The sequence below is a fragment of the Ornithodoros turicata genome, chromosome 3, assembly GCF_037126465.1.
Source record: "Ornithodoros turicata isolate Travis chromosome 3, ASM3712646v1, whole genome shotgun sequence".
Lineage (NCBI taxonomy): Eukaryota > Metazoa > Arthropoda > Arachnida > Ixodida > Argasidae > Ornithodoros > Ornithodoros turicata.
In genome coordinates, this window is record NC_088203.1 from 14594105 (window position 1) to 14620070 (window position 25966).

The 25966-nt window shown below is 46.2% G+C and overlaps 1 protein-coding gene across 2 annotated transcripts in view; it reads right to left on the minus strand.

Annotated features, from left to right (window-relative positions):
- The window catches only part of LOC135388179 (protein piccolo-like), a 101194-nt gene extending 76635 nt beyond the window's left edge, over window positions 1-24559 (minus strand). For both annotated transcript variants that reach the window (XR_010421296.1, XM_064617565.1), the window contains exon 1: window positions 22976-24559. Coding sequence is in view for 1 of the 2 variants with exons in the window: in XM_064617565.1 (XP_064473635.1) it covers window positions 22976-23403 (428 nt within the window). In the remaining variant the exon portion in view is untranslated. The remainder of the gene's footprint in view (window positions 1-22975) is intronic.
- Between the last annotated feature and the right edge of the window lie 1407 nt (window positions 24560-25966).

A 25966-nucleotide genomic window follows, 5' to 3' on the forward strand; every position in this document is an offset into this window, starting at 1 on the left:
GTTTTCCCATTTAGTACGCGAGGACGTTCAATCACAACTCGCAGACGACGGTGGTTCTTCTCCATGGCCACGACCGCTGAAAGCACGTTCGTGATTGGCTGACTCTCCATTGTTACGTCACGTCGCGCGAGCGCGCAGGCTTTCTGTATCTAGGTGGTGTTGCCAGCAGTGTTGCCAAATTTAGCGGATTTGTTTAGCGACAAAATTTTGTATTTGGGATTAGCGGATTTTTTGGTGACTTTCGGACATGTTCAGCGACTTTTTAGCGACACAAATATTCCTTCATGAAGTCAGGAAGAATCGTGATTTTCCTGTCACATTTCAGTGGCCGACAAACTCTAGCGAAGAATAATATGAAATCGCGCCACTTTTCGCTGGCCCTAACTCCTCAGGGCCAATCATCTGTAACGGAGATCTCTCAGCGTGTTCCCTGCAGCGCGCAGTCGTGCAGTTTCGTTGTTGTTCTTCGCAGCGCTCGTTTCTTTGAGCTGTTTCCAGTTTGCCCCATTTCTGACGCGCCACGTGGCCTAGACGCAAGCGCTTCCCAAAATACCTCTTAAGTAACATCAGAAATACCGCATGAGCTAGGTGATGCTGCCAGTACTCAAGGGATAGCTTCGTCCAGTCAAAGACTGACACAAGGGTGCTGTGCACCTATATTGCAAGCGTGAGATTTATGCGACGTTGAAAGACAAGCAGGTCGCAAAAACAGGAGAAGGCATCGGAACTTTTTGTAAGCAAAAAACAAACCATGTTCAGTGCCTCCGGGGACAAAACAAGAAAAACTTCTGCAGAAGATGTTCAAGGTGCCGAATTTCATTTACTTTCTCTCATGCCCATTTCTTCATGTTCTCTCTTGGCCATCCACTGCGCTCATTCGCTGAATCATCTTAGTAGGACTGTCACCATATTGTTTCATACCATGCAACGAAGAAAAAGGGCACAATAACGGCAGCGACTTTTTTAGTGACTTTGAGTTCCAATTTTAGCGACTTTTCGGGGCGCCACTAGCGACTTCGTGCGAACGAGATTTGGCAACACTGGTTGCCAGTGTCGTGCCAGAGATGACGCAGTACCCGCTTGTTCCTCTGGGTCTCCAGAATCATGCTAAAGGCTGGTAGTGAGCGATAGACTCCTACCACCGGTTATGCGGTCTGAGCTTTTCCCTGGGCTGATTCTGATTGGGTTGCACTAACTTATTCGTAGTATTAGCATACAAAAGGTGACGCACGTGCGGATGTTTGCGGTAAACACGTCCTCACACAGTACGTATGCCAAAAATAGTCACCGCGACACCCCACCCACACGCACACGTACAAATATGATAATGATGACGAACCCTAAGGGCCTCGCATACAGATTATACGTAGTGCGCTTGCATAAGGACGTCACTCGTGCCTCCAGACCAGGGACATTCCACGGAATATTCCAGCGGAAGGTGCGGGAAAACGTTATAGTTTCGTTCTGCCATGTAAGCGCGGGCGCGGTGAACGTCACGTCTTTTCGTGCACAGATAACAGCAGAATATGTGCGGCTACAAGTTACTCCGTAGCAGACGACAGGAAAAGACGCACACGCTGTCGTCTGCTAGGAGCCGAGGACGCCACTCCTGATATTACGGCACCATGCGAATGCTCAGCATACCACGCGGCGGAACTTCTGCTCTGCGAGGAGTTGTTTTTTTTTCCCACTAGAATATTCCGTGAGGATGTCGCTCATGTGAGTACGCGGTGCCTGTATTAGAGATTACGTCCCTGACTGCTGTGCAATTTTCAGCAACGTCTTACAGGAAGAATCCCATCTCACTGCTCTCCTATTGCCGGCCAGGAACACTTGGGGCTACATCTCCATTAGTACGAGGTTCGCGCGATACATGTTTTTTGTTCTCTCTGTTTGGCCACTCTGAGTGCTTCCATAATACATGCAATCGATCAGGCCCTCCCTGAATGGCCTCGAGGAATGCCGTTTGCCACATGGACGCTGAGGGCCCCTTTTGTAGGGCTGCGTGATGTTGCTGTCTGGTTAAGGCGAGTGTACCGCGATCTGTACGAACAATGACCTTCCTGATAGTTTCGAATGTTGAGTCGAGAAGAAATTAACAAAAAAAAAAGGTAAAGAAACGGTTCCAGAAGGTGCTTCTATGCAAAAACACGAAGCGGAAAATTCCTCTTCTTTTTTCTCTCTCTCTGTTTTGTCTTTTACGGATATGTTAGACCTCGGATTACGTTAGAAAAAAAGAGCGAAAAAACAAGAAAAAATCAGGCTTGAGTTATGCCGGCAACGTCCTTGCGGTACATTGGTACTTTCAATATCGTCAGGTGCTGCTTGAGAAGCTACGAGTTATGCTTATGTTTCTACGTCTTACGCTATGTCCACCACCGACTAACAGTATGTGCGGGTGGACAGTGTGCGTGAGTGACTGACTGAGTGTCTCTCTCACTCGTTGTTCTTATTGTAGTTAGCCATTTATGTTTTTCTAAGTGATCTGGCGTAGCCGGCTCTCGTAATGAGCGCCTATTTCTCCTTTTTCTCTTCTCAACTCAACTGAACGTCTTATGCCATCGTGTTGTTTGTTTTGATTGATTCTACATAATAAAGAAAAGTAATATTGGAAACCGCAATACATGTCTCTTCTTTTTATAAAGGTACACTGGAAAATGTCTCTTCGTCCTACGTACCCGCCTTTGACAGAAAACACTAGATGCATGGCAACAAAGTGTCAGGGACGTCGCCTGGATTTTATCTTCCTTGTATTTATTAGGGTAAGGTAACGTGTAGTCAGCAGTGTAATGATATATTGGCTCCCACAAATTAGGGGTCGGCTACTCCAAAGTCACTTATGTGTGAAAGTAAGCTGACTTTACGAGGTGGATTCGCAAGTGGGTGCCTTTTTCAGCTTGAGGGAGTCATTGGCCCATCTCCACTCCGTCATCCACTGACTTAGCGGGCTGTGCTCTGATTGGCTGATAGCGATAGGGAGTCGGAATCGGAGAGAGCTTACGATCATCTCGAAAACTCTGTTGTCTCCAATCGCGTCTTGACAACTGCCACGTACTGCTACGTCGTATCCTACCCACTGATTCTTCTATGCGCCTACATACCCTTATTATTGTCTTCCATGCATCTCATATCTGAACCTGTGCTGACACCCCAAAGCTCCAGCCCACATACCCTCCAGGCAGATGTACGGTCAGGCCTTTACTTTCATTTTTTTGTTACGACCCGGCAAACATTCCGCGCTGAAGCGTTGCAAAGATGATGAAGCGTCCTTTGATAAGTCATCGCGACTGACACAGCCTGTCCCCTTGCGGGCATACGGCGGATTATTGATCATCTGATGGCCGTTTGACGAGACGATCTGCGTGATTGACTGTGTAAAAAATTGCGCACGCTGCAGGGATTTGATTACGTTGGGCAGCGGCGTCCGTGTTTGAAATAAGAGGATCTCGATCCGAAGAGTTTTAATCTCATTTATGTCCCATAAAAGTAAGGTCTTTGCGAAGGGGCAGCTGGGAGTGCGCGGCTTTCCTGGCCGTATTCGTGGTAATGGACGTCTTAGATTTATGTGAACTGCGTTTTTCGCGCTTACGTTTTTTCCTTCTTTCTTTTGCGTTACAGTTTGGGAGGCCTCGCAGTTATAACGCGCTCGAGAGTGGCAACGAAGATTGCAATGCTTTAATCTCGCTATTAAAAAAGAAATAAGAGGGCATATATTCTTATTAGTGCTGGCAAAATACGGCGGTGCCTTGGAGACGGCCATCGAGAGGGTGGCGATGATGACTGCGGATAACATCGTGGCAGTCAAAAATGTTGATAGGAGGTGTGACTCATCTTCCTTGGACGACGGGAACACGCAAGGGGGCAGGAACTCGAACTGTCCACTTCTCTCTCTCGCGGCGCGCACTCCCGTCATCCTCAAGCTGTAGAGATGTATTCCAAGAGGTGTATTCTGTGGGACGATGATTATGGTAGTAGAAAAAAATGCGGAGATCTATAATATAGCACACCTGACGGCGGGACTGGCTGCTCCAGACCTCTTCCCCCTTCCGTACCACCCGGGTCCTTCCTCCACGCTCCTCCTCTCGTTTTTTTGACTACTACCACACGCGTGGTGCTAGGGCGTCCTGACGTTGGGCTTCCGCACGGCACGCGGAGTTGAGCGTCGGCCAGCGCGGTAACGTCGTTGGTGACGTAATCGTGACGTAAAAGGGGAAACAGAAAATAGTTTCGTAGTCGCTTTAAAATCAGGTGGTTGTATTGGTGGTTGATCGGGTTTGGTGATGTAAAGTTCAGTAAAGCGGTTATATTTTATTCCTGAATCGATACAAAACGAGGGAACGTTAAAATAGCGAATTTACTCGACACAACAAAAGGTGTATAGCTCAACGCTTCACTGCGCCATTACGAGAAAGGAACATGTTGAGACGGGATATACGTAGTGTACTGGGAAAGCTGTACGCCTTATTGCCCGAAAATCTTGTATATCCACATTATACAACAGGTACGTCTAGATTTCTTCAGTAATCGCAGGTATCATCGTTCAGCATTTCTGAACTCCTCTCTCCTTTTTTTTCTCTCTCTCTGCATTAAACATATCCCTCCATTTATGAACCCTGCGATCAATAACGCGTGTCTTCGAGAGAGGGCACCAAGCTGGCAGCGGCTCTTGGGATAATGGACACATCGACTAAGACTCAAAGGCCCTCTAGTGGAAGCTTTCCTACGCATCATACGAGTGGCCGGAACGCTTTCTTATCACGGGCACGGTACACCACAGGACGTTTCCTGGACCACAAGCGGTGTACTGCCACCTAATTATCTTGCAAGGCTCACGTTGGGTTGGCTACACACGCAGAAGATGGCTTGACATAGCGACGATGCAGTGCGACTGACAAGTCTCCGCTGGGACGAACCTTGAGGTTATTCTCCAGTAGCTTCGGGAGTGCTCCGGTTACGCGCTACTGGTCCTCAACGCTGCTCGTCCGTATAGAGCACCCGGGCAAAGCTAATGAGGACGACACTGAGGAACTTCCTCAACGTCCGTACGAGCGCGCCCAGACAACGCCACCAAGTTACAGGGGACCTCCTTAATGCCTCCTCCCTCTCCTTCGCACGTAGGCACAGAAAGTCAGGACGTGGGCCAATCGCCGCAGACGATTTCGTAGTCTCGTCTCCATAGCTACGACCGTCAAAAGCACAGTCGTCATTGGCGGACTGTTAATTGTTATGTCACTTCGTTTAAGCGAGCAGGCCTTGTTTCTATGTTCCCAGGTCCGCACAGATTGGATTGGATTTGGCTTATAAATAGTATGGATACTGTGGCACCACGAGTTCTCAGTCGGCTAATCCAGATCACTTGTACCGCTAAGAGGTAGTTAGTAGCGCAGACCACCAGGTGTTGGCGTGGGTGATGACGTGATGGCAGAATGGACAACCAACAAATGAGTATGTAATGAGTAAAGCAGCTGATGGGTGCGCATGATGGGTCACCGCTACGGCCCGCAGCCTTGTGCTGATACCATGCGTCAAAACCTTTTGTCCGCTTCGATGTCCGGGAAATATTTTACCACAGCGTCGAACGCCCGATGCCTGACTTGCGGGTGCCGCGACCCGTGTATTTGAAGAACACTAACAGGCCGGCTGTTCAGTGCTGCCAGTGACAATTCCGACTGCATAAGGCCAGGGGCTCCGCTGTAGCGTTCGCGTGACATTATGGTGTGATTCATATGCTCCACAACACCACACGTAGAGCAGTTTTGGAAGGCTACTTTTCCTATGTTATACTAGAAGGCGTTTGCTGTAGGGGACGTTCAGCTAGAGTCGACGGAATAATATAGTGCTATCGCCTTCGCGTACGTAAGGAATAGCACTGGCGGTTCTGCGCACGCGCAAAACAAAAAGGTGCGAAGAACCACCACGCTATCCCTTACGTACGCAAAGGCGATAGCGTACGAAGCACTAAAACTCATTGTAGTCTAGTTCAGCTTATGATGGAAAATAAATATAGTCCGTCAGCTCTCAAAATATTACTCCGCCTCAGATAGGAAGGCTGGACACAGAGAGGTCGCGCTGGGTCTTCGGCGAGATAATGTAATCGACCATACTGACTCTGCTTCCGTTATTGGCCACACGATACCACGCTGCGTGATGGCGCTGCGGTATTTCTCCTGGCGCGCTATTGCGCCTCCTTATCTCCAACGGCGTATGCAGTTGACGAACTATAGATTTCTTTTCTGTCCAAGTTGAGCGCGACCACAGTGTCTCCAACTCTACACCCGTACAGACAACATGCGCATTGTGCCTAATCGATGTCGATGCCTCAAAGGCACGGGTCACAAGGCGGCTTGACCTTACATTTAGCGCTGAGAGCTCTGGAGAAGCTGGCCGGCCGCACCACCGCGGACATATACAGCTTGTTCCATTTTGGTATTCGTATATTTCTCTCCACGCTTTTATGTTCGAGAGAAAGGGAACGCAGAAAGCAAATGGTCATGAACACCGATATCGTGCTTCGTTTTTCTCGTGGCTTTTTGGTGCATCGCATGCGTTTTCTTCGTGGTTTCTTTCTTCTCTGATATCCTGGGGAGCGTTTGCACGCGTGCACGTTTCCAGCGGCCGATTCCCGAGGCAGCACAAGAGTCCCAGAAAGAAGTGCTCGCGTGCAAGACCTCCCCGTTGATATCGATCCCCCGTCTTGTATTGATTCTCAGGGACAACCCAGTGTACGGGGTATTTTTCGCTCCCAGTGTTGCCTCCGCGTGTGCATGCGTCGTTCCCGTTGCTCGTTTCCGCCTCGTGTCAAAGAAAACTCCGGCGATTTTCTCCGACATTGTTGTTGGGGAGAGAAATGTGTGCGAGGACTGTTTTTGTCAGGTCTCTAGGAAGAGAAAACTAAAGAAAACAAAACAAAAGTGGACGTGCCCATGTGCACACTGTGGGTGTATTTCCTGTTTATGGTGAACTTCGTTTCGTCGAAGAACACTTTGTCTAACAGACGTCTCGTTGTATAAAGACGATTTTTGTACGAAGACCGACCAAAAGTGTCTCGAGCTGATTTATGTTTAAAAATGTAAAATGACTTACAAATTTGAAATTTAGTCACCGCCGAGGTAGTCAGCTTAGGAGACCACACACTTAGACCAGAGTTGTTTCCATTGAGCACCCTACTTGTTAGAATATCTATTCCGGACAGTTCATGATCGGTCGAAATACAAAGGGCATTCCACACTCATTCTACATATCGTTTCTTGTAAAGCAGAACCTCTTGCCCAAACTTTTTTCTTATTGCCGAATTTCAGCAGATTCAGAAGGCTCTTTCTGTTGGAAGGTTTGAGGGTTAAATCTATTACTTTAGAAATCTCGCAATGATTTCCTAAAGAAAGATTACCACACAAATTCGCGGGCATGTAGAAATAGTTGCTGCATGTGCTTCTCGTCTGCTGGTGGAGTTCAAATGCAGGGCTAGTCAGTAGTCACGCAACTTCGATCAAGTAATGGGTTTCCACGACCTAAACAAGCGAAGTACTTGAATATGCGAATCACGGTTAGATTCCCGGATTGTAACCGTGATTCGCATGTACAAGTACCCAACCCAATACTATATCACAAGAACATCCTGAAGGGGAGGAGAGAGAGGGACAAGTGATTTCGAGATTCTGGATATAAATAAATATATATAATATATATATAAATAAATAAATATAAATATATATATATATATTAGCCGGAGCTCTTTGGCCGCACGTATATCATATATTTGTAAGTGCTCAACATATGCTATACGAGCTGCCAAAGAGCTCGTGCTCATTTTTTTCTGTTATATACTTCATTGGCTTTGCACTGGGTTTTCAGTGGTGAGTTAGCACACCCCGACGGGAGGAATCACGTGCTACGTGACCTTCTGACGCCATCCGCTCAAACGTTGCCTGCCTGCGTACTGCTGATGATGGCCCAATAAGGCCAAAACAGCTGTCCAGTACTGGCATGGCATGGCGACGTTTGAGTACTTACAAACATATGCTATACATGCAGCCAAAAAGCCCCTGCTAATTTTTTGTCTGCTTGTCTTTTGTCTTATATATATTTTGTCTTTTGTCTGTGTGACATATATATATATATATATATATACACGTTTACAATTTGATCATGCACTCCCAGCCGAGGACAGCCGTTACAGTAGCTGTCCTCGGCTGGGAGTGCACGATCAAATTCTAAACATATGTTCAACGTGCAGCCACAAGGCTTCGGCTACTCTTCCTTTGTATATATGTATACATACTGCAAACATAGTCAGACATACATATACACATACCATATATAGTATTGGATTGGGCAACTAAACATTGCTGTTTCTGACAAATTCGCCGCGACATTTTCGTGTTCCGTTGTCTCTGGCTTTTTGTCCTATTTAATCGTTATGCACCACCTAGTCTGCACACTCTCCTTTCTGACGATATAAACCATGTCGGAAAAGGTGTAAAGAAAGACTATTATGTTTTTCTGCAGCAAAACATCTCATGTCTAATTTCATTGGTGATTATAGAGCAGAAATGCGTACGCTGGCTTTGTGTGCGTTTAACACTGGTCCTATCAGTGCAACGTACACAACATTTCGCTAGTCATTCCAGAACGACCTACACTGACGAGTACAACACCAGTGCAGCTATCGCTACACCTAAAATACTGGCGGTGTAGACCAGCAAAACGCGCTCTTGCCTGGTCGCCACTCTCCATATACCATCCTTTCGCTGGCAAACAAAAACGGCTGCACGAATAGAATTGCTCTCTCCTATGGAAGTGCTTGACGATGAATGGAGTTCATCAAGGCTTTTGGTAAGTTTGGCAGGTTCATGTAAGTAAGGCCACGATAGGCGCGGGGGAGCTTCCAAATGGTTTCGGGTTTCCTTTCCGATCGACGCTATACCACTGCCTATAGCATGTTCGACTGGGCGAAATGGTGTAAGCTACACTGACACGACAGTTTTTCAACTCTGGACACGCACCAGGCCACTGCATTGCGCTGCACACAAACGTCCAGCGGAATTCGTCATTAGGCTACATTCTCCGTGAACGTTGGCTCTCTTTAATAACGTTGTTCAAAGGGTGGCGCCATAGGAGTCACACACCACTACACGGCTAGGCTAATAGTCATCCTTCTATTGTTCCGAGGTAAGGCATTGTCAAATACCGAGGATGTTCTTATATCATTACAGTTGAAAGGCATGGAGACATCAGAATGTAGCTCCTCTTGTTCCACTTCTTTTGTTAGAGGAAACATTTTTTGACCGCCATTCTGTGTCAGGACAATAGACATTCGGAATTATTTATCCAAATACTTCGGTAGCTGTAAAGATAGTGTCAGCGATTTCGAGGTCGCAGTCATTGCTAAGCATTGTCGTTGAGCACTTGGTATGAGGGCTTATTGCAAGGGTCTTGCGTGCTCTTTCTAGGATTTGTGCCAGACTTCGTAATTCCCCTTTTCGGTCTGCCCCGATTTCCTCTTGTACTTTAGCCTTCAAAATCTCACTCACTATATTATAAATATGCGAGATGTGGTTGTCAGTGACTTCGATGCACACTTTACGCGATACACAATACAGTTTGAGCTGTAGGTGTTTCGGGGTCACTGATGGATGACACTAGAGGTAGATAGACAGGTATAGATATAAATAGATACATACTCAATGATTGAACTCGGTAGATCAAAGAGCCAAGTGAGAGAGTGCTATCGCTCATGTGCTGTTCAGACCTACTTTTCGAAAGCTCACACCAGCAATCTCGGAATGAATTTTTTAAACTGAATTTTCTTCTGCAGAACTGCATCTGTTTCAATATACCTTTCCCTGTTCGTAAACAAATGACGTCATAGTGTTCGACAGCGCCACCAATTTTGTAGAGTTGAACTGCGCTCGAAGCTAGGGGGCGAACAAGATCGCGCCCGAAAGTCACGGTCCTGAGGGGATTACGATGGTCCCTGAAAGGTACGCGACCTTCGGTCCTCTTTTCTTTCAATAGGAGGCAGAGAACAAGTGCCCATTCGTGGAACCCAGCCCTCCCCTTCCGATTTGTTTCGGTTTCAGTCGGTTTGCCAACGTCATGATGACGTTTTTCGGGTAGAGGTGTATTGCTTGTGGGCTCACGTTTGTAACCTGAATGACACGTATGGCTATGTTGTATGCACGAGTGTAAGCTGTGAACCGAACAGCCTGTTCTGTTCGTTGTTCGGGCACAGACGAATGCTATTACTGCTGATAAGAACATGGACTTTATTGCATATATGGACAGTTATTACGGTGTAGGACAGGCGAACACAAAACCCGTACACTAGCAACACCTGTCGTAAGCAGACAACGGCTGGAAAACATTCCTTGTTCATGTCGTAATAAGGTCACAAAGGTATAAAACGTGACAGGTAAAGGTCAATTAAAAAGTGACTAACTCTGCTGCAAGAATAATTTCTAAGTGCAGTGTACTACGTCTTAAGATAATTCCTACCAAGTCTATTCATTTTAATGTGGAAAAGTAGGGAGATTCAAGGATACAAACTGGGCACACTTAGCTTGAGTTTACGGATCGTAGACGACACTGACGACCGCACATCCAAACGATGCCGTGGCTGGCTGGCAGTTTTTTAAAATATTTTTTGAGAGGTGTTGCCATAGTTACATCCGCAAAATTAGACCGATGTTTGCAAATTCACGACGAAACACGGCATGGCAATTGCCTACCCGGTACATTGCTTTAAAATAATGTCTTCATGCCTTTTTACTCGTCTCTTGAAATGCTTTATTTGCAAGAACGTGAAACATTTTGAAATATCATCAGAAAGAACAGCATAATATATTTATAGCGTAATATATTGTCTTTTCCATACGCAGAAGACAACCTTAATCTGCAGCACCGACGTGCGCAACAGCAAAGAAAGACACTCTGTGGCTCCCTCTTGGTAAGTTTCCAGTATACTTGGGTATCTTTTTTTTTCTTTTCACGAGAAATCCGAAGTTTGCAAAGCCAAAATCAATACAACTACACACAAGTCCCGCAGCCACATAAAGCACAATAAGAGGGAACATGTCGCTGCCATATAACCATACTAGCCTTCCCTTAATACTGGGCGCGATACATTCCCTCTCCGTTATATTGATCCGGAGAAAAAGTCTTCCTTTTGTGTGTTGTGGTCGCCGGTTGAAATGCACCATGTGGCATCGAACAAGGCGCTCCCGTTGGGGAAGATAAAAAGGCACCACTTTCTGGCGTTCTCGTCAGGGCTTGCGGTGTGGTAAAGTACGAGACTGCCGCGGAGTTGCGCGCGCAGAAATATGGAAGTGACGTAGAAACGGCGGATTGTTGCTGGAGTTTTTGGATGGAAGATTGTTTTGAGTTGGCAACATTCTCTTTGAACGCGATGGTATACAATCTACCAGAAAATGCCACAAAATTAAAGGAGTAAGCAATTTGCTTAGTCGTGTTCAATCTCGGAACGAAACAATAGAAGAGTTCAGAAAATCCCAGAGTGCTTAGCGTCGCTTTGAACTGTGATAGTTTACTAATACGAAAGAAACGGGTGACCTCCAAACTGTTCCGATTTCTCACCTATAACGGTCTATTGTCCACGACATGTCAAGGTCAGCGAAAGCGAAACGTAAAGGATTATTCTTCGTTCCGCCGCTCAGCAAGCGCCCAGGATGCAATGCGTGCGCAAAGAGCACTGGGATTTTCGGAACTCGTTTATTAAGCCCACCCTACTCTCGTTCCTATTGGCTGCAAAACTTATGCCGCTGTAGTTACTGAAGCCCTGCCGAGAAAGAGACTCAAAGACCAGGAGCCAGGTTAGGTCGTTTTAATCCGCGCGGCACAGCCGATATGCATGCGAGCTGTGCACGAGAAACAGACGGGCCGATTCGTCGTCGTCGTCGAAGGCTACCGGCATGCAATGTGTGGCGCTACACCGCGTCACTCTTCCTTTCGGCAAAACTTGGCCGCGTCACTCTACGACCCGACAAGTAGTACCAGCTCGCGTGGCCCAGTGGATAGCGCGCTGGCCATGTCACGTCGAGACTGCATAAGAGGTACCCGGATTCGAATCCCGGTGCCGGCTGTGGTGTTTGGGATTTTTTTCCTACGTTTTCCTCAAACACTTTCAGACATATGCCGGCACAGTTCCCTTAGAAGTAGGCCCAGGACACACATTCCTCAGGGCATCAGCCGTGACGTTGTTATTGGCTTAAGTTTTGTTCTTTTCTTTGGGATAGCTTCGCTCATTACAGCCATAAATAGCACGGTTCTCCATATCGCAACCAACGCGCCGTCACAATGTGACCATCAGTGGGAGGACCACATAGCGCGTGACGTCACATCGTGACGTAGGTGAAATCTCCGTATAGACGGGAAGTGGACAACCGGAAGTCAAGTATGAACCGGAAAAGCGGGTAATGCTCACGCATTTCTCAGCATTTACCGTTAAATCCCACACTTTTTTTTTTTCGTCCGAAAGGTGCTTAGATATTAAATGAACAAATTTTAATTAGCAGCTAGCTTTGCCTCCGCAGAGGCTCCGGCGGCGTGACGTCAGAGCCTAAGCGAAGGAGTGAGAGGGCGGTGCTTAAGACGCCGTCCAGAGGCCCCGTACTTGCAGTTACATAAATGTGTCAGGTGCCCATCCTATCGAGTTATTGCACCTCCTCACACTTATCCCGACCGGTGGATTGGTTGACGTGTCCCTGTGGGAGATAATTTGCTGCGATAAGTCGACACGAATCGCTTTTGTCGCAGTGTAAACGCAGCTCATACGAGACGCCCGCACTGCTGCGGCATTCTTTTTCTCACGGTCGCGCTCTCTCATTGGTTCTTAGGGAGTGACGTTTTCTCGTTTTTCCCGAGAGGGGATTCCTTGGGGGCTTGTGTTGCATTTGTCAGCCTGTATGTTCCAAGTCCCAGAACGTTTACTTACCATAATGTACGCGTCGATACTTTTAACGGATATCTCGTAAGGAGTTATGTGCGCGATTCAAACTCATTTTAAAGCTCGCCATTGGCGTGGAACAGCCCTATGTTCCAATCAATCGACCAGTCGAAAGAAGTTGCAAGCCGCCGTAGGTAACTTAGTTTAGATGTTCGATGGAAGGCAAGGCACGTCTGTACCAACACAAGCAGATGGCGGCTTTATACCACGACCACTTTCTGTAAATAATTGAGTGTGGCTGGAGCCTACAACTTCTTGGCTTTCTTTTCTTTATCATCTTCCTCGTGTGTCTTTGTAGAAGCAAAGAACTTTTATTGTGTGATTGCGGTGTGCTGAAAGAGAACTGTTTCTTTTATTTCGTTTAAGTGATGAGAACGCTCGGGCGTACGGGGACCTCGACGCAGCTGGCATCACCGCTTCGTCCCGTTTCGAAGTGCGCTATATGTTGTTTTCAATTATTCACAACCCGGTCATTAGTGGCTGTGGAAAGTAACGACTAATGCATAGTGTGCCATGTGTAATTAGGTAAGCTCTGGGGCTTAACTGAACAGTGAGTTCATTTGCTCGTCTCTCTGTGCGACGACTTTTTGGCATTCGAATTAGAAGGAAAGAGAAGCAAATGCGGAGATGTTAGTCTCGAACGAATTTTAATTATTCGCAGATACGCTGCATGGTTTCTTCGGGATCACCTGAAGGAAGCAGAGGGGGGGGGGGATCTATTTATTTTCACAGGAAAGGTCAGCCAGAAAGGACGGCTTGCTATTCCTTAATAAATGATTCGTTAGAGCGTGGTCCTGCGGTAGTTAAAAGTAAGGCGATGAGGGGTCAGATGTCTTCCGCCGTTGAAGCAGGAAGGAAGCCGAATGTAGGTCGGAAGTGAGGAGGAGGAGAAACGGTGAGGGGAGGGGAAGAGGGGAAAGGTCATAAGGATTCTAGCTTCCTGACCTTACCTCGGACTTAATTTTTGGGCCATCTTGCAATAGGTTACTGAAACTGATCATTTGAAAAGTTAATTATTTCAGATATTTAGGGCGATGTCTTTATGGACTCCACCAACGTAGTAAGCTTTGTAGGTCCGTCCATAACAACCGTGGAGGGAACGAGATAGAGCAATAGAGAAGATGTGAAAAAGGGAGAAGTTATACATTAGCACCGATCCTCATGAAACTACCTCGTTTAATCGGGTTTGGCGGAATACTCAAAGACGCAACCAATTATTTTTGAAATTTAACTTTGAATGATGGTTGTTATGGTACAGTTAATATATATATATATATATATTTCTTTTCCTGCTCAATCCTGCTCAATCATGTTAGAAGTAGTAGTTCGTAATTTCAAAATCATAATGCAACGACTCACTGAAGGAAGTGTGGGTCTGTCAAAAAAGAATAATGGTGCATACTTCCCATTTACGTTGAAGAGATCGCATAATTGCTCGTCCTGTAACTATGATCGACAAAAGCGAAATGTTGCTGACAACTAGTAACTGCACTAAAAGAAAAAAGGGAGTAATTTTACTCCTTTTGGGCTACTCCCTTTCGGGAGTAAATGCACGGGAGTAAATGAATGTCAGAGGATTTTCCAATGTTATACTTTCATGCAAAACTTCAGAACTAGAGTTGCAGACTCTAACACATCTAGTTTATAGCTCTTCTTATACAAGTACCCATTACCTAGTTAGAGTGCCAAATAAAGAAACCAACACAGGAAACACTGAGGTACAAAACAAACGAAGCACTTTGTTTGTGTTGTATCTCAGTGTCTTCTGTGTTCGTTTCTATTTTGGCGCTCTCTACTATGTAATGAATATACACTAACAAGCCCAGAGATCATGTGCTAATTATGCGACTACTTTGTTTAAATGTGCCTTGCTTTGTGATGTTGCTGACTCCATACCTGCACTATGCATATCGTGTTCTTGTGTTAGTCTCTCAAGGTTCATTTTGCAGTTTAGTCTTTCTGTGTAATACTTTTCATAGTGTTAGAAAATGCCAAGCACTCGTAGCACTTTATTAGGTGAAGAGTACATCAAAATATGGCACCAGTCATGAAGCATGCAGAGAGAAACAAGTTACGTGAACAAACTTCAAGGCTTTCTCGCACTTTGCCTATGTGACAGTGACATTCTGTACATTCTACTTGTAACATCAGCCACTGACAGAGACCCGAGTAGGTAGTGCTGGCAAAACACAATAGTAAATAGGGCCCCACCACAAAATCTTATGCATTGCAAGCAGTAAAAGGTGCAAAGTTCAGTCTGAATTTGTTTGAAGGGTCTCGCCCATGAAATCCACTTATGTTACTGGTGGTATAACAATGAACAGTGGTGTAAGTAGTAGTCTCCCTTTAGCATTTATTAGGAGCCATTTCTACCTTGTAGAAAGTGCGCTGTCTGTTAAGTGCCAGATTAATCCTGGTTGACGCAAGATGTGTGCAGTAAATATTAATGATGTCCACATACGAAAAGTGTTCAAAGTAACTTGTCAAACAATTACAATAAACTACTTGACATCCTAAAGTGTATAGTCTACAGAGTTTTATTTAGCTCCACCACTGCTACCAAATGGTGGAACATAGGAAAATAATGTACCTCATGGTAGGAGAGAGAAAGTGAAAGAGACCTCTCTGTGTTTCGTAACTAGACTTTTGGTGATATTACGCACAAATCTGCACCTTCTTCGCTCACTGAATCCCTGCGCCCCTTTCCGATATCAGCGGTATGGAAGCCAATCGATCAATATCACTACAAATTAAACTTTAGAAATGTAGAAATCTGACCCCCGAGCCATTTGTCCCAGAATATATACAATGTTAAATACGACAACAATTGAGAAATGAAAACGACAGCACCACGCAAACCACTATCGCTAGTTCGTGTTCTCCTCTTGAAAGACGTCGTAAATTTTTTACGGTTTAGTAATCATAAAACGCAAACTTTCCGCGCGTCATAAATACGTGGGAGTTATAAATAGCTGGCATGAGGTACCAAAAATTAATTGGCGCGCACCAGAGAAGCAAAAGCAGAACATACTAATAGGGTTTTTTCAATAATTTTCCTTCGAGCAACCTATAAATTACCGTGGTTAATCGATCGAACGTAGCAGCTACCCATTCAACGCGACGAAGTTCGCGCACCATGGAAGGAGACGCGCAGATATATCATCCCCGTGATGATAAAATATTGAAGGGGCAAATAAGTTTGCCCCCGACTGTGTCAAACAAAGAGGGGTGGTCGTCTGTCGTAGTTCATTACGGAAGGCGTTTTTCCTTTGGATGCCATAGAGGACGCTGTCACCGGAGACGTTTTCAATCACTCGATGCGGCGCGAAAAACCCCGTGACAGATTATTCCTGTAAATAATGGAACGCGATGACAGGGACCACTCAGCGCCCCCTGTCAGCGGGGACACTCTGCACCGCTGGGTTAGCGAAACGTGAGACCAAGTTTCGGTGAAAGCAAATAGAGAGAATGTAGATGAGGTGGATGTGATGTGGGCGTCGGTCAGAGAGAAAGAGGAGGTGCGGGGGCGGTAATTAGTGATAAAAGGGAAAGGAGGAGAAGGAGAAGAAGAAGGGTGGACAGAGAGAGTGGCGAAGTAGAGGAAACGAAAAGGTCTCGTACGTGGTGGCTTTAAGGCGATGGGTTCCACGCTGCAGGGAGATGAGATACTCGTGGGAGGTGATGTGTATAGGAAGGAAGCAGGAGTCAATAAACATTTTTTCTTCTTCCCTCTCGTTTTTTTCATTTTCTTTTTCTCTTTTTATTTTACGTGAGGTTGTGAAATCTTTTTTTCAGTCACTGCACAGCTTTGGGTGTTGATGCGATGGTGCCTTGTGCCTTTCAATCTCTTCGTCGGATCCGTCTGCCCAACTCGATTCGTAGGATGATACGCGATTCCCAAGGCAGCTTTGTTTTCAACCGTGACATCTAGCTAGCGTGAGGAAATAACGTGGCCCTTTCGTAGACGGCGCCTTCTGCAGAGAAAGCATTTCTTTCAGCAGAGAGCTCCAGCTTGTGGAGATGAACGAGCGTCGAGATGCGGGGTGGTTGGTATAAAGGGAATAGCAGCCAGGGACAAGGACAAGGAAGCGCGCAAACGAACTGTTGACTCTCAACTAACAGAAGCTTATTTACTCGCGCATTGCTGGAGAAGTTCTAAAGGCCTTTTTAATCACAACATCGGAAGAAGATCACCGTATGAGCGCACCTTCTTTGAGTCTCTTATCAGCCGGGATCAGAGGTGGGCAAATGCCCTCACGATCTTTGCCCTCACCTCAATTTTCGTCACAGATGTTTTTCCTCACCTCACCTCACCTCATTTTTTGAGGGACTTCGTTCCTCACCTCACCTCAATTTTAAAGTTATTTTCCTCACCTCACCTCAACATTTCCCAAAACACTTTTCCTCACCTCACCTCATTTTCCTGAAAAATTTTCCTCACCTCACCTCCACCCTTCTTTCTGAAGTATTTTCCTCACCTCACCTCACCGTTCATTCTAAAGTATTTTCCTCACCTCACCTCACCTCAACCTTCATTCTACAGTATCTTCCTCACCTCACCTCAACCTTCTGTCTAAAATATATTCATCTTTGTTATAATTTTTGCCTCGTTGAGCTCACCTTAACCAGTTTCTGTAAAACGTTTTCACTTCACAATTGCTCTTTCAATTAGGAGTGGCGTTGCTCATAGCCACAGTTGCTTCGTGGTGCTAACACGGAATCAAAAAGGTATTAGGAGTGGGTAGGTGTATACGTTGCAGTTGGCTTTTTACTACTTCGTTGGTTGATTCCTGACAACAAGTTACAAGTACTCACAGCTAAGATTCATTGCCTTGCTTGATTCGTCCTTCTTGCAATAAGTATCCACTACATGTACGATCAGTAAAAATTGAACGTAGGGTACATGGGTAGAGAAGTTGCACAAACCGAGCAATTTTGAGTTGTTTTTCATACTGACAAGGCAGGAATGGCTTTTATCGAGTATCTCTCAAGCGAGAATGATAATGGAGCTGCGGAAGTCGTTTTCGGGATGCTATGCAGCTATACTTCGAATTACTTGTACATTTTGCATTTTTGTCGGTTATGACTTTATAGTGTCGATCAATATTATTTAAATAGCAGACGTATTCATTTGTAGCTGGAATTCGGGGACATTTTCTTCATGACCCTTGTTTTGGAGCAATCAGGTAGACGTGCTGTACGGATTACTAGCGAGTTATGTGTTGACTTACTAATTAAATTACTTTATGTAGACACAGACCTCTTGTGCGTTTTCACCTAACTTCATTGCCGTAATAAAAGCTCAATATTTCAACTTGTGGCAATACGGAATATATGCCATTATTTGCGCTTATTGCACTTAAAGCGCGTGTTGTTGCCTCCATTTCTTACATCAGTCTCTGATAAGACCATTGGTTGTCATGTACTATCGTTCCAAACAATACGTGAAAGACATCTGCTTACAGACTGACTAGTTTGGCTTTGTTGAAATCTAAACACTCAAAGCACACGGAATTATACTGAGTTGTTCATGTGTCTCACATCATGTATGTGACTCAATTGACTAGTTTGATTGTGTTGAAATCTGAGCTAAATACATATAAAGCACACATAAGCTATATTCACTTGTACGTGTATCTGATCTGACACGTCTATCATGTATCTGACTCAACTGAAAGTCTGGAACTAACGCGCTTACAGCGAACACATTTTAGTGTAGAGAGCCTATGCTCACAGTAACATTTCTGCTACATTGGTAATAGAAAAAGCTGACTCTCGGTGCCCTTTTAAGAGATCGCGCAATTGAAAATAGCCGCTCCACATTTCCTCAACCTCCCTCTCAAAAATTTTTCGTCACCTCACCTCACCTCACCTCAATCTCAATTTCGGAATTTTTTCCTCACTCACCTCACCTCAAAGTCCTTGTCAAAAATGTTCCTCACCTCACCTCACCTCAATGTGCGTGAGGTGAGGGTGATGTGACGGTGAGGGCACCCTCACCCTCATTTGCCCTCGTGAGGATGCCCACCTCTGGCCGGGATGGAATATCTTGTGACGTCTCCGGCTAGCAACCAGCGCGATTTGCGTATCTAGTTTTGTTGTCAACTTCCTTGTATTTAGCTTTCGTATACCAACTTGTTTTGTACTTAATATCCCTGTCACACGCCAAACCAAATCACATTCCCAGCGAATGGCAATTGCACCGAATGTCGTTCGTTTGTCTTACATTGAGCTACACGAAGAAACAGAATGCCATTCGCAAATGATGTCAGCGTCGATAATTAAGACACCAGGGCCGAACGTCTGAAGCATTATACAGACACATTAGCTATATTTATATTTCTTTCTCTCGAAACTACCGAAACATTAGATTATTTCGCAGAATCGTTGCCTCAACTCGATGAACCTCCCCATTCTCCAAAGCCAAAATAAACTTGCTGTTTGTTTCGTGTCAAAAGTTATCAAATTCACGATAAAATATTGGAGTACAACTTTTCATTCGTCTTTAATTTCTTCGAACGGTTTATCGTTGTTGTTTTTGCTACCTCTCTACTGCGAGGGTACGCGGTCTGCGCGAGAGGGAAAAGGGAATGAGTTCCCCGAACTCATTCGCTGGGTGAATATGGATGGATTGCCATTTGATTTCGCTGTGTGACACGAAACGAATGCCATTCAGTGCGAATGCCATTCGCCGAGAATGACATTCAGTTTGCCGTGTGACAGGGGTATAAGCCTTCGCAGCGAGTAAACTTATGATACTTGAGAGTCAGCAGTTGGCCTGTGCGCTTCCTTGTTCTTGTCCCTGGATGCTATTCGCTTTATCATTATGTTATATAAGCTCTTCCTGTTGTGCAACACCGTAATTCCCTCACGTGCACCTGTCGAAAGGCTATTCTGTATTTGCAGTTCAGTGACAATAGACCTTTACCCGAGAAGCGTCATCATGACGTTGGTAGACAGACTGAAACCGAAACAAATCGCAAGGGGGGGGGGGGGAGGTTCCACGAATGGGCAATTGTTCGCTGCCTCCTATTGAAAGAAAAGTAGGACCGAAGGACGCGTCCCTTTCAGAGGCCATCGTAATCCCCTCAAGGCCGTGGCTTTCGGGCGCGACCTTGTTCGCCCCTGGCTTTGAATCTAGTTCAGCTCTACCAAATTGGTGGCGCTGTCGAACACTATGACGTCATTTGTTTACAAATAGGGAGAGGTCTATTATTGTTACTCAAGGATGACGTGCGTGATTGAAAATAAGTTACTGTTTGCCAGTGCACATATACGGTTGTCCGATCTGGCTTGTACAGTGCTGGAAAAAAAAATGTTTACGGGGACACGCCTCGGCGCATTCCTCCATCAGAGGGACACGGTAGAAGCGAATGGGAACGTGCGGACTTGTAAACTTGTAAAACTTGGATTACCTATAGGTATACATGTCTGTAAATCCGTACGGTCCCATTCGTTGCTGGCGTTTCACTCGGAGGAAGGAATGCGCCGGATCGTGTTCCGTAAACTTTTGTCCAGCACTGTACGCAATGTAAATGTTAAGTAAAACAGAGTTGCGGAATTAAAATTCCGGAATTGGAATGATTCTAGAGTGATGCCCCGTTTTTAGCGCACCGGGAATGGAGTTAAGTCACCAGCTGTTGGGAATGGCATTTGAATGGAATTAGACCTGTTTGGGGCCGGAATGGAATAGCCAGCGAATGGTGTTAAATCGATGGCCTCCAGCACGCTGGGCTTTGAGCGGAGGCCACTTAAAGTAAGTGTCTGGCAACCATTCAACCGAAGGTCGTCTATAGTTTCGGATTACAACGCCAGAAAAACGTCCGCACTTCGGACGCTGTACGTGCAAGCAATCTTGCTCGTAAACGCTCGTCGCGGCGCTGGTTCTTGTTTTAAGATGTTGGAAACAGAGGAACATAAAATTCATCAAAATAAAGCAGTATACGATTTTTTGTCCGTCGGCTGTTGGTGGGATATCTAGTATCCCGTTACATGTTTCTTTTCTTTTTCTTTTTTTGCACTTACCAATGCACCAGTTAATAACTTATGGTGCATCACTTTAGCCCCGTAGTGGGAATGGGAATGCCCTTTTCTTGGGTGCAATGAGAATGAGCCTCGGGTCTTCATTCCGAGGAATTAAAAGGAATGGAATTTCGACCCGCGACCACTCCTCGGAATGGAATTGGAATTGAATGAATCGACCCATTGCGCAACACTGTTGTATAATAACTGAGTTACTTAACGTTAACTGTCACTATAGCTACTTTCTGAAAGCAGTAACCGTAGCTGTAACTAAGTTACATTCTACTGTAACTTCAAGTTACTTTGAGACGGTAACAGTTCCACAGCTACGTATACTATGTATATCGGCCATGCGTGTAGAACACGTGTTTCTATCCCAACATATGCTGTACGCGTAACTGTATTCGGTCCGGTTATATTCGATTCGCATGAGGTTCGGTTATGAACCGAATTTCAGTATGGACTTCGTATTAACTCATGCTACATGTTTAGTCGCTTCGTTTTTAAAATGATTATTCGGATAGTTATAGTTACATTCGTATGAAAGAATGATCTGCTAGAGTTTAAGAGGTGGGGAAACCTGACTTACGAAAAGTTAACGTAGCTATATGGGCGATGAACTACAGGATTCCTCGGCGTTAAGATTTGGAACCCTCTTCCCCTAGGACACGATGTAGTACGTAAAAGGGGAAGGAGAAAGAAGCACTCACACTGGTGATATCAATGTCTCATTATGCCCCGTACTTTGATGCGTTAAAATAATGCGAGGTATCCCGGGTAGAGCCGGGTGTCATAATGTATCGTTCGTATTTCAAAGCGCGCGTTCCGAAAAGCTTTCAATGTGGTTTTAAACGCGTCAGCAAATCCGGTTCATCTCGCTGAAACATTTCTAGAGGCGACAACAATGAGGCGACCATCCGGTTGTTTCATCATTTTCTAATCAAGCTTCTGCCACCGACATTCCGCCGTTTCCGTTTCTGCCGCTAAAAGATTCTGCTTCCAGAAGTTGCTCAATTTGGCTGCCGTCTGCTATTCATGTAGCGGTGCTGCGTTTTTACCGGCTACTACGTTTTCATGACGGATGTATTACTGAAGCGTCTTTACGATGATAGATTTTTTTTTTTTCGTTAGAAGACTTACGATCTGTAGCGTGTACTTTAGGGCTTTAAAATTAGTTCGCTTGGCGTCAGGCTAGCTACTATATTATGTACTGCATACCGTATGTATACCGTTGGAGCTGTTCCTGCAGGCTTGAACGCTAAAAGAGCCTCGATGTTAGCTTGAACGATATCCGTGGGAATGTTTTCGCCTGCATCGAGGTTTGCCTGTCTATGCGATGTGGCGTGCATTTGGACTGCAGACATATGAAGAATCCAGTTTATGTGTGGTATAAGGACTGCCATTTTGTCCCTATGTAGTGCGAGTCATGCTACCCCTATACCAAAGTCACAGGTCCACACAAATACGTATGCAGGGTATGCGCTGTGCAAACCTAATGAAATTGCATCATGACCGACTTGTCTTTAAGCAATATTATCCGTGCACGCGTCCAAGTACCAGAGCCGTTCTGGATGTCCTGATGTATCACTTAGGAATGACTTTTTAGGTGTTCGGACGTAAAGGTGCGACTCGATTGGGGAACACGACAATAAAAGAACATTTTCCTAAGAATCAGAATCGGAATAACCTACGACGTATGCTTACATCTTGTAGGCCAACAACTAAACATCGTTAGGTTTTGGCATGATGTTCTGGATCCACATGTAATGTTTCTAGTTTTGTCATTTTCAAAGGATTTTCGTTGCAGAATTTGAATCATTTGCCCGTTTTAGTATCGCGCACATAATAAGTGGCGCACGAAACTTTGATGTTCAGGCTCGCCTTGTCTGAGGTATCCTTACAAGACGTTCTCAAGTCCTTCTTCCGATACGCATATTATAAAAACCTTGTCAGGACAATGTGCTGCAAGAATAAAAACCAGTGTCAGCTTACATCTTAGGCTTTTCCAGATCCATGTCCATATCTTGAGCGCGGGCCATGACAGACAGGATCTTCGCACGCTCTTCCTCGGACAGGTTACTCAGGTCAATGTCGGGAGGGCCACCAACGGGAGAAGGAGACATGGCTGGGGGTCTCGGTCCTGCAAGGCCCCCGGTAGACATGCGGACGGGCATTCGTGGAGGCTGCGCTCCGAGACCTCCAAGGCCTCCCGGGGGACCTCCAGGAGGACCGAAACTGGAGGGCACTTGTGGACGCATCATGCGAGGGGAACCCTGCGCCATGCCCGGAGGCATCATCATGGGGCCTCCAGCGCCGGGGGGCCGCATCATTCCCTGAGGGGCGCCCCCGGGGATCCCCATTTGTCCGGGCATTCCCCCCTGTGGAGGCATGCCTCCTTCGCCACTCATTTCGTTGCCCATGGTGAAAGGAACTGTGCAGTCCTGGTGTGGTGTGTGCTGGTGGTTGGCGAACTTTGTTCTTCAAGCTTTGAAGAAAGTTTCTGTGCGGTTGCGGCAGGAGGTCAGAATTGCTGCGTAGTGCTGGAAAGCATAGCGAAAGAAGTGTGGGAAGATGAGCTGGCGGTCAACGGCATGGATGAGAGGCGGAAAACATAGATTGAGGAAAGCGCTCGAAAATAAAGACACAGATGCAAAGCCCGTTATGACTCGACGTGGTCCCAAAAGGGGATATTCACGCTACGGGAAGCGGGGACGTGTATTGCCCTTGCCTTCGTTGCCCTTGTTTTTTGCTAGTTGTTCCCATTCATCTAAGTCTACTTGTGCACGAGTCCTCTACATCCACTTTCTCTGCTCTGATAGCGGAAGCTTGAGGAAGAAGAGAATTTTCCTTAAGGCGTTCATGTCACCAGCGGAAGCCGTACATGTTTGTGAAGCACACTTTCCAGCATTGAAGCGGCGAAAACTTCACAGTCCTCTCAGCGATCGTGGACTAAGTTATTCATCCATGTCACGTACTTTGCAGACCAACGACGCGCAACCGATTTTATCGATGCGGCCATCCTGCGCACGACCGACCTCTGGAGGTCACATTGGGAACCACAGAGTCACCTCCAAACTGTAGGTCCACATGGTTACGTTGCTTCTCCGTAGGGTGCACGTCTTAATGTTTTCCTGAGGCGTCGCAGACTTACACCAACGCCGCCATGTTTGTCATTGGGTCCCGGGAGCGTGCACACATGCTTTCTGCCGGAACCGACACTCTGTCCGATCACATTGCGATTAAGCCTAAACACATGGAACTGCTTCGGATGTCGTAGAGCGCGTAGCCGTGCTCACCGGCTCCATTCGGCAGTTTTTCTTCCAGCGATGTGGTCGAACCTTCATTGATGCAGCGTCGTGTGCTCGATCGCTTCGCGGGCCAGGTAGAACCGGCAGCCACGTCTGCGTTTTTCTTTCTGCGCAGCAATGTTGAGTCACAGCCAGCATAAAAAGAAAGTGCAGCACAGTCCAGGGAGCATTTCACTCGGAGGCCAGTGAGCGATATTTTTGCCAGGCTGCATCCTTCGCCAAGCGAGCGTCTTGGCGAGGCAACATGGCTGCTCGCCGAGCTCCGGGGAAAAAAGGCGAGAAAGGGAGAAAGTCTGGCGCCGACGGTGGCGCCACGGCGTGCTCGACGGTGGCGACGCCTTCATTTAGCAGACGATGTCGATTCGCTTCCGTCCTTGTTTTCCTCGTTATTACAGAAGCCAAATAGGATTGCAGACGCGTTTATTTGTTCTCGGAACAATAAGGGCGAATCAGAAGCCGTCGCAAACCGGAACTTGAGCGTTGGCTAATTTACTTCCGGAGAAACGAAAATCGATTCGGCCTTGTCAGGTCGGCTCCAACTGCGGAACGAAACAATCGAAAGCGTTGTTGGGACGGAATTAAAATCATAGCCTCCTTCCCTCCTTTGCTTTACAGTAAGCGAGAGAGAGAGGAAAAAAGCTCGTTTCTTCTTCGAGCTATGACCCGATCAATGACGGTCGTCTGCCTGAGAATTGATGGCGGAGTAAGGGAGGCCGCCATAGCTCGTGCCACTTTATGTAACGTCTGCAACCCGCGCACGACGCTTTCCCATGTCGCCCTCTCCAGCATGGACGCCGCGGCTTCCCTCGCTCTATCGATTTTTAGAAATAGACGAAGATTTTCTTTCTCTGGAAAGACTGAGGGGAGTAAACTGAGAGGAGGAGGAGGGGGGGACATGTAGCGTCTGGTAACGGTCGCTGAAGTGACGCGCGCTTTCAAATTCCCTGCCTTCTCTCATTGTTTCGCGCAGGTGGAGAGAGGATCATATAGCATTGGCTGAGTTTCCCCGCTTCTGACGTAAGGCATAAGAAGATAAGAAGTTGTGTAGACGCGGTTCTGATGAGTAAGGGGTCCCTGCGGAGTATCCGAAAAAGCAGGAAGGGTGACTTCCGGACCTCGTTGACAGCTTGCGGTTTCCTGTTTCTTTATTTTCTTTTTGTTGTTGTTGTTTTAGTTTTTGGTTTTTTCTTAGTAGAGATGTTGTTTCCGGTTCGGGTTACCACTCGCCGGTGTAGTTCTGTTCGCTTCTTCTGTTGGTTAGATAGCTGTATTGGTTCGTTGCCGGGAAATGATGGATGGCCATGTTCAGACCTGGAACAGCTGTGCTAGAACATGTCTTCTTGCGGTTATTAGAAGCTGTCGAGATATGAGACTTACTGATAAGAAACGGTTAGAAACGAGATTTTGTTTCTTTGTGTGTGTGTGACAGGCGATTAAGTTTACCGAAAGGGTAGGAATAATGATTACTTCTTCTTGCGATATTGTCATCGTTTCTTTTTCAATGCCAGCGGCTAAGATTCGTTTCCGTACGCTCTAGGGGGGGGGGGGGCAGCGCAGTTTGGGGAGGTATTGTTGCTTCTAGTTTCCTTGATTGAGATTACAGCCCATTTTTGGTCCCCAGACCCTGCGCTCCCCAAAACTGCAAACAGCCCTTAAACTTGCCATAAAGTTCCGT